This window comes from Pteropus medius, unplaced genomic scaffold, assembly GCF_902729225.1.
Source record: "Pteropus medius unplaced genomic scaffold, Ma_sr-lr_union100, whole genome shotgun sequence".
In the NCBI taxonomy this organism is placed as follows: Eukaryota; Metazoa; Chordata; class Mammalia; order Chiroptera; family Pteropodidae; genus Pteropus; species Pteropus medius.
Genome location: NW_024342473.1, coordinates 6,900,332 through 6,908,930, shown reverse-complemented (window position 1 = coordinate 6,908,930; position 8,599 = coordinate 6,900,332). Strand labels below are relative to the sequence as shown.

The following is an 8,599-nucleotide window of genomic DNA, read 5'->3' as shown; positions in this document are numbered from 1 at the left end:
TTGGCATTTGACTCAAGAGATTCTATATAATGGAACACGTTCACAGGGCCTACTTAGAAATTCTAACCCTTCAGTGTCTGACCCCATTGCCACCCCCCACCCCATCCAATCTGTTGGAATTTCGAACTCCATTGAGGCCTTCATGTGGGGAACAGAAGACAGGAAAATAAGTCAAAAAACACTGGACAAATTTCTACCATGTGGTATATCAAAATAGTGGTCACCAAACTTTTTGAAGGTAAGACACATTATTTTATTAAAACCCACTTCTCAAAAAAAAAAAAACCTGTTAAAAAAACACACATATACACATTAATATGTGTGTGTAAATTAGTTTTGTATTGAAAATATAACATTGGTGCCTGTAGTAACTGGAGACACCCTGGGATATTATAAAAGCAGAAGTAGGAATCATTTCCCAAGAATTGAGTCTCTTATCCATCACCCTCAGCTGGGACGCACCTCTAACAGGTGAACAAAAACAGAAGATGTACAAGGAGCCCCAAACTGAATATTTAATCTGGCATACTCCTTTTATCCTACTCTTTCTCCAAGGCATGTGTCACCCAGATGGGAGAGGATGCTGTGTCCTTGTTAACATTAAGTAAAAATGGAAAACAATTCATCTTGGCAATTACTATCTCTCTACCATCAGTTTACTTCCTGTCTCTCAAACCTAACCACCTCTACTTACCACCCTTTTACTTTGATTCTGCCCCCACGCCCACCTCAACAGAAAAAAAAAAATCTCATTCAAAAGAGATGGGGCAGAAGGAAATGGGAAAGGATTAAAGAGAAAAAGAACATAGTTTACCTTTAAAATAATGACTCATTTTATTTTTTCTTTTAATACGTAGTTATAAATATATTTTGTCAAAATATATGATCAATATGGTCAAAACATTTGCACGTAAAGTCATAAATAAGGTCAAGGTGAATGTTTAGGGGTTTTTTTTTTCCTTTTTTTTAAGATAAAAGTCCAGCTATAAGGAAGCAGTCTGGGTAGTGTGTGGGTGAGTGGATGGGAATGTGTGTGTGTATGTGTGTGTATGTGTGTGTGTCACCAAGGACTGCTGAGCTCAGCGGCACCCACATCCCTCTACTACCATCTCCTGATAATTTTTCAGTACCACCTTGTCATACTCATCCAGGTACAGCATGGAGATGGCGCTTAGTTCGGTGGGAACACAACAGGCTTTGGGGATACTGGAATTGACAGAATTGACCAGGGTCTGCACAATGGCATGATTGGTTGAGTTGAGGTGGTCAGCCAGTGGAAAGGGGCAGTCCCCGTGGCAGTAGAAGGCCTGGTAGCCTGGTGGGGCCACAATCCAGTCATTCCAGCCCACATCGCTGAAGTCCACATAGAGCGAGTGGCGCCGACAGTTCTTATTCTTCTTCCGGGCTCGCTGTGGGTGATGCTTGGGGCTACGCTTGGCCCTCCGCCTTCGGGTCAAGGCATGTCCCTGGCCATCATGGCCAAAGGTGACCAGGAGGGGCCGGAGCTGGGCCCAATCCCCACTCCCTTGAGGTAACGATCGGCTAATCCTGACATGCTGGCCCTGGTGGGTCCGTGTCTGATGGAGGTGAGTCACCTCAACGGCCAGTCCATAGTTCGGCTGTTTCTCCCGGGTCCAGCGAAGGACCGCAGGGCTCACATCAAAAGTTTCCCACCGTGTCACATTGTGGTGGACCAGTCTTGTGTCCAGTAGTCGTGTGATGAGGTGCCCAGGCACCAGTTCTGCTGGGGGCTTCATAACCTCATAAATGTTTATTCGGTGGAAACCCTGCTCCCAATCAGGGCCCTGGTTCACCTGCTCCCGGAAGAGTCGAAGCTCTGCAGAAGAGATCACCTCGTTCTCTGGGATGCTGCTGAGGTTAAAGAGGAAACGAAAAGCAGAGTTTTCGCTGGTCCCTGGGATGTTCTCCAGATGTTCTAGGCACAATTGGGGAGGAAAAGAAAAAAAGGGGGGGGAAGCACATGAACTTTTTTGAGAGACTGAAAAATCAAGAGATAGCTGAGCTGGGTGATGAGTGGTAAATTCTGCTTACATATTGGAAGCCTATTTTGGGGAAATAAGCCTATCTTTTAATTTGAAGGAACAGATAAATGGGGCAGCTAGCAAACTCAGCGAGACTTAGCTAGCATTCAGTAAGCACCAAAGACAGAAAGTATCTCCCAACCTCCTTTATACGTCTAATAATTTCCATGTGTCAACTCCTTACTCCACCACCATCAGACTTCCTTTTGAAGCCCTTTTGGCTTTGTGTACACGGTTTTCTTTACAAGTGGTTGTAAAGAAAAAGAGGGGCCAACAGAGCAGAGGCAGGAGGAAACACGCACACAACCACCCTCTCCCTCTTCTTCCACTTTCGAGTATGTTACTAAACATTTCCCCAGCGACCTTGGAAACACAGAGCATGCCTTGTTGATCATGTTACAGAGGGGAAAATAAATTCCAACACAGTAATGATGCTGGTGGATTAATAACTCAGATTTACTTTGGAAAAGAAACATCCGCTAGGAAACATTCAGATCGGATTACAAGGCCCCTATTGAATAAACCTGACAAACACACAGCTGTAACATTAAATTCAGTAGGTGCTTTGAGAAAAAAGGGGGGGGAAAACCTGGCAGAAAAGGCTTTGATATAGCAAAAACACACCGCTGGGGCTAGCCCACGTCTGACTGGTGTCATTCCCCTTCCTCCAGCCCCTCCCCTCTGTCTCCGAAAAATAAATTTAGCCACAGCTCTGGAAATTCTTGGAGGTAGGCAGCTCTATTCCCCAGCCTCCAGGATTTGGGGCTTTGATGTAACCTGAACTCTTCTCCCTCAGGGCTTCCACTACCCCAACAGCCAGCCCTACTGGCCTTCCCCTGCCCAGACTCACTGGCAGAGACTGACCTTCGTGGTGGAAGCTCCTCACGGTATTGGCCCGACTGGCGGGGCGCTCAGGATACTCCAGAGCGATGCTGTGGATCTGCTCTTCCTCCTCCTCCTCCCCAGACTGGAGCCGGTAAAGATCCCGCATGTAATCCGGGATGACGGCGCTCTTGCTAGGCTGCGGGCGGCGGCGCAGCCCGAACATCTGCAGAAGTGTAGCCTCGAAGTCCCGCAGGAGCTCATGGCTCTGCCCTGAGCGGCGTCCTCCCGCGTGGCCCTGAATCTCGGCGATTTTTTTCTTCCCCGTCTCAGGTATCAAACTAGCATGGCTCGCGCCTCCTAGCAGGACTTGGCATAATAAAACGACCATCAGCATTCGGTTACCAGGAATCATGGTGTCTCTGGGGAGGGGGAGGAGGTGGAAGGTTAAAGAATAAATAAACACCAATAACTGGAGAGAAATAGAGATGTCTCTGCATATGCATATAGGGCGAGAGATAGACGGTCAAGATGTAAAACAGGTCAGAAAGATCAAGTGTGTGTCCTCTCCCTCACACCCCCTTCCACCACCACCACCAGCTGCAGCCCTGCAAGGCCTGAACGTAGGAATTGCCCTGTAATTACTTGGTCTAACTTGTTTACAGGCAAATAACCCCAAATCAGATAGCCTCCATCCTGTTAATCTTTTTTTGTCCCAACTGCTATCTGAGCCATGATCTCAGCTAGGCTTCTCTAAGGATAAACAGTTAACATTAGGGGGTAAAACAGGGTGGGGGAGGGAGAATTAAAATGCTATCGCTCTCCACTTCAGACTTTCAGCCTCTCCCCCTCTTCCTCCACCCCCATCTTATTCCTCCCCACTCCGGGCCCAACTTCCACAACTTCCAGCTGGTTCGGAGCAGAAAGGAGGGAAAGCAGAGAAGCAGGGGCAGGGCGAAGGCACAGGACAGCAGGGTCCAGAGGCCAAAGCCTAGAACGTGGTCTGGGAGCTAACCGAGGGGCTTGACGGTTTATTTCACTGTAGCTGATAAGTTTGAAATGCCCAACAAAAAGCATCTGACCGTGCCCGCTCGCTCGCTCCCAGGAAGGGGAGGAGGAGGATTCCGGGAGCAACCTCTGTGAGTTTTGACAAGCAGCTGAGAACGCGACAAGGGGGCATTGGGCACTCTCAAGGAGGAAGGTGGCGGGGGGGAGGGGGAGTGACTGGTCCATAAGGTACAACCCCGGACTACGGAGCTTTCATCTCTTCAGCCCCATCTCCTTTCCCTTGCAACGCACCCGATCTGAGAGTGCGAGTAGGAGCAAGCAGCACTTTAAAACAGAACCGGTACGCCTAGAGCGCCGCGGCTGCCGGGCCTAGGAGAAAGCGACAGCGCTGCCAGAAATCAGAGTGTTGGCTCTGGAATGAAGGTCCGACGGGAGGGACAAGAGGCGAGCAGGGGTGGAGAGGGCAGAATGAATTCCCGGGAGGGGGAAGGAAGAGGTGTCTACTCACTGACAGAAAACAAGGCATATAATAACAGTCCATGATTCTTGACAGCCAATCTGGAACAAACTTGCTGGAAAGGCTCAGAGGAGCTGCAGCAGTGCGTTGCTCTGGATGGCACTACGGAATGGCTCCTAAAATGAATATTTGAATATAATGAGACTCTGGCGCAGACTGGCTCTGTTTTTCTTCCAGCCCCTCTGAGTCACGTGAACGCAGAGGCCCCGCCCTGCGCACGGAGGAGCCCTCCCTCCCCGCGGCGGGCGGTGAAAGGGCTTGCCTCCGTAGCCCCGCCCCCTGGAAGGGCCAACCTCCGAGCCTGCGGCCCCAACCTCCAGCGGTTCGGGAGGAGCTCCCGGCGGCGATCCGCTGCGCCCTCGGCGGGTCCGCTGGCGCAGCGTGCGGAGGACGCGGTCCTCGCCTCTACCTGCGGCGCTCGGTGCGTGGGGCCCGGCCTCCGTGCCAGCGGCCTGAAGCCGAAGGATCTGGGGCACACTGTAGGGGCTGCACCTTTCAGCCGGAACCCGGCTCAAGTGGGGCCGGGAGCAGGGATGGCGGAGTCTCAGCCGCTCAAAGCTTCACCACCAAGGGGCACTTCAAAAGGAAAGCGCTGAGACATACACGCGCGAGCGCGCGCGCGCATACCCTGCCATCTCCTCCCCAGGGTCTCCGTGAGGCCAAATATTGCTCCCAGCGACAACCAGTCATTCCTGGCGAAAGCCTGCGAGTGCTCAGACGAACTGAGCAGCCTCTTTAGTTCCTAGCCAAAAGCCGCCGGCCCTGTCACGCACGGGGCTGGCGGGGCGGTGGCTGGAGGCGATTTGTGTGAGAAAGTGGGGAGGGAGCGGCCACTAGGCTATTTTTTTCTGGTTCCCTCACCGAGACAATCTCCGCACGGTGTCGGCCTCGGCGTCCCCCCCTCCCCACCCCCCGAGCAAAGCATAAATTCCCAAAGAAAGCGGTCGGCGGGGCCATTAGGGCGGAGAGCGGACTCAAAAAGAGGTCGCCGCGGAGAGGGCGCATCACAAGTTTTAGGTCTTAATGTCGCCGAGGTTTTACAATTCCCAACCCGGAGCAGAAAGGAGATCCCACCACGTTCCCAGGAGTCGGGAAAACCGTGAACAGCTTTCGGCCTGCACTCGACCTCTGCGTCTCTCTCCTCTCTCCAGCTTGTCTTATTTTTTAAACCACTACTCTTCCCACCCCCCGCCACTTCCTTCCCCCACCCCCTTTCTCCTATGCACCAGCTGCGGAGTCGCAGCAAATATCTCTTTAGGAATTTTACCAACCCACAGCTCAGGGAATTATTGGGATGTCCTAACTCTAACTGAAGATGCTGCACGCGTGGGTCACTCAGCACTGGTTTCCTTTCCGAAAACCTGACCCGCGCAGCTCTGCGTCAGCGCGGATTCGCCCCGGAGCCACAGCTCCACGACTCCGGCTGCAAACCCCACGGCACCTGGCCTCCCTTTCCTGAGGCTGTACCCGGTTCCTGCCCTGGGTCGCTGAGGAGATCGAGAGCTCAGGTTGCCCGCCTCACACTCCCCCACATACTTGGGGTTCTTCTTGGGGGCACTCGCGGTAAGCCTTTAAGCAAGAGGAATAAAGAATCAAGCGCTTAGCCCTCCCTCCCCGCCGCCGCTGCCCGGCGCCGCCTAACACCGTGGGCCGGGTGCAGAGGTCGCGGGCGCCCCTGCGCGACTGTCCCCGCCTGGAGACAGCCGCACCGCTTTTTGAGCGGCTTTAGGTTTTCCCGCTCCGCCCTCCGCTGGGGCTGACTGCGAAAGGGTTGGGAAGAGCAAAAAGGATTTTCTCTCTCTCTCTCTCTTTTTGAGACGCTTGGAACCCTAACAAAGTCCCGTGGGAGGAGCTCCAGAAATGGGAAAAGCAGATGGAGAAGGGCTGGTCCCCGCGGGACGAAGGGACAGTGGAAGGGGCGGGCGCCCGGAATCCCGGGACAATCCTCAGCCCCAGGAGTCCTCCAGGGCGGCGGCTGGAGCGCACGCTGCGCTAAAACCCACAGGCTGGGGGAAGAGCGGGTTGTGTTTCAATTTCGGATTCAGTAAGTAGGAGTCATCGCTAATCACGTTCGTCTCCCCCCAATTTTTAATTAAAAAATGACAAAAGCCGAATAAAACTTTAATCTTCTGAACTTTTTCGGGGGGTGGGGGGGCGATGCAACTCGAGGCGATTGTCCTTCACTTTTCTGCCAGTCTTCTTCCAACGCCTAAGTTTGTTCAGAGGTCACCTCAGTTTACCAAGTCTCTGTCTTTAGGGGTTTCCACGTCTCACAAGCCTTCAGCCCACAAACGGCGATTCTCACAAACCATCCGCCCCCCTCCATCCTCCCCAAGAGGTTCCCGGGAGGCGTCTGAGGACGAGGGCCCAACTCTGGCCCGGAGGGGTCCGCAGGGACCCGGGAATCCGGGGACCCGTTCCGTCGGCTCCGGGCACGGAGAACCAGTAAGAGCCCCGCGTCCGCCGTGCGGCTCGCCAGAGACTTCCATTAGTACACGGCACCGCAGGAAGATTTGTCCCGGTAGAGCCTGGCGTGCCGGCCATCGTCCCTAAAGACCCTATCCCATGAAATGATAGAGGAGAGACTCTTGGGATCCTGTAAATCCACGAAAATAGCTCGTGGAGGAGGCTCGTCGAGCCGCGGGAATCCGCAAACTCTTGCTAGCTTCCGCGGGCTGGGGGCCGGGTCGGGTGACACTCCTCTCCACCCAGCCCCTTGCGCAGCGCGCACGCCTTAGAGGCAGCAGAACTGCACTCCGCACCGCAGAACCAGTCCTGCTGAGGTGTTCTCTCTCCACCTCGCCCGCCCCTCATTTTCTCCCGACCTCAGAGCCGACACTCCTTTCTCTCCTGGCCCTTCCCGTCCGGGGATAGCAAACGCCAGTCTACCTGCAACGTGTTCCGCTCAAGATCCCTCAGTCTTTCCCAAGAACCCCCTACTAAAGGCTTCTTTTCTTCCCTTCTCTCCTGCTCCGAACCTCCTAGAGGTGGAAATCGCCTGGGTCCGCCAGACGGAGAAAGTGGCCTGGGTAGAGGCAGTCGCAGATATGGAAGTGTCTTTCACCATCCCCTTCCCTAATTTACACCACCACCGTGGGGGGGGCAGGAGAAGGCCACCTTTTGCCGCGGCCACAGCATGAGCCCCCCACCTCTCCCCCCAAGGATGCGCCTCGGCTCCCTCTGCTCGGCGCTTCTCGCCATGTAGCCTTGCTCACCATAGGTCCCTGCAGTAGCGGGCTCGCCAGCAGCAGCTCCGGGGGACCTCTGAACGGCTGCAGTGAACCTGGGCGAGGGCCGAGGACTGGGGCGCTGCAGGCTCGAGACGGCGCGGACCGGAATCCCATCAGGGAGAGAAGCGAGATACTCAGCCTGGAGCACCAGCGACGTCTCGGGCTATCGTCCTTTGGCTCGGATGCCAAACTCACCTAGCTTCCGGGCCGGGCTCCGCTCTCCTTCCCTCCCTCCCTCTTCCTCTGCCCTCTAGCATCTTCTCCTTCCTCCTCTTTCCCTCTCTCTCTCTTTCTTTCTTTCCTTCCTCCTCCTCTTCTCCGGCAGCCCCTCCCTTCTTCCCTCCTCCCTCGCTCGCCTCCCTTTTTTGGGTTGAGAGCCCCGCCCACATCCTCCCCTCCAGCAGCCCGGCCTCGCGTCGTACGCTCGGGTCCCGGAAGCGCGGGGCAGCGCACGAGTCCGCAGCTGCTGCCGGGGCTGGGACGCCGCTGCCTCCAGCTCCGGGAAGCGGCCGGGGCTCACCTGGGGACCATGTGCAGAGGTACTAGAAAGCATGCACGGACTAGTCTCAGTACCTTCCAAAAATACCCATGGGAGTCTGGGCTTCCCTGAGTTTAGAGTAACTGCTGCCCAAACTGATGATTAAAACACTGAGTAATCACCATTTACCCCGAGTAATTAGAGATAATGAAACACCTCTAAAATCAGGTTATGGAGAAAGGAGCTGTTGGATTGGTTTAAAGGGTGGACTTCCATAGACTGTTAAAGGATTTCCAAAGGTTGAGAAACAGGCTGTGTGTAGAGCTGTGTACCCAAAAGTGGTACCTCTTTCGTTATTAAAAGGTGATTTTCCTTCCAAAACACTTTTTAAATGCTTCTTGTGGAAAGCCTTTTCTATGACCCTTAGAAAAACATCCCCGGTAAAGAGTCTAGTTTCCCTCCTCCCACACCAGGCCAAACCTTTTTGAGAACAGAGGTGGCT

At 53.9% G+C, this 8,599-nt stretch overlaps 1 protein-coding gene across 2 annotated transcripts; it reads right to left on the bottom strand.

The window, feature by feature from the left end:
* Positions 1 to 809: 809 nt before the first annotated feature.
* On the bottom strand, positions 810 to 7,899 carry BMP4 (bone morphogenetic protein 4). Of its 2 annotated transcripts, none has more exons than XM_039865096.1 (4): positions 7,605 to 7,899; positions 4,381 to 4,505; positions 2,907 to 3,286; positions 810 to 1,936 (listed from the first exon to the last, which is right to left on the bottom strand). In XM_039865096.1, the coding sequence occupies exons 3-4, from the start codon at positions 3,277 to 3,279 to the stop codon at positions 1,080 to 1,082; spliced, it is 1,230 nt and encodes a 409-aa protein (XP_039721030.1). In that variant the 5' UTR covers positions 3,280 to 3,286; positions 4,381 to 4,505; positions 7,605 to 7,899; the 3' UTR covers positions 810 to 1,079. The 2 variants fall into 2 exon arrangements, with proteins under 2 accessions (XP_039721030.1, XP_039721031.1); XM_039865097.1 differs by having other exon boundaries at positions 2,907 to 3,233; positions 7,815 to 7,891.
* Positions 7,900 to 8,599: the final 700 nt, after the last annotated feature.

What these genes read in the sequence shown, in the direction of transcription:
- BMP4 (XM_039865097.1), bottom strand. Translation starts at nt 7,876, where the DNA reads ATGCTAGAGGGCAGAGGAAGAGGGAGGGAGGGAAGGAGAGCGGAGCCC. An exon ending in GAGCCCGGCCCGGAAGCTAG is followed by an intron (nt 4,506 to 7,814) that starts GTGAGTTTGGCA and finishes TATTCATTTTAG; the next exon opens with GAGCCATTCCGTAGTGCCAT. An exon ending in ATATGCCTTGTTTTCTGTCA is followed by an intron (nt 3,234 to 4,380) that starts GTGAGTAGACAC and finishes TATTATGCCAAG; the next exon opens with TCCTGCTAGGAGGCGCGAGC.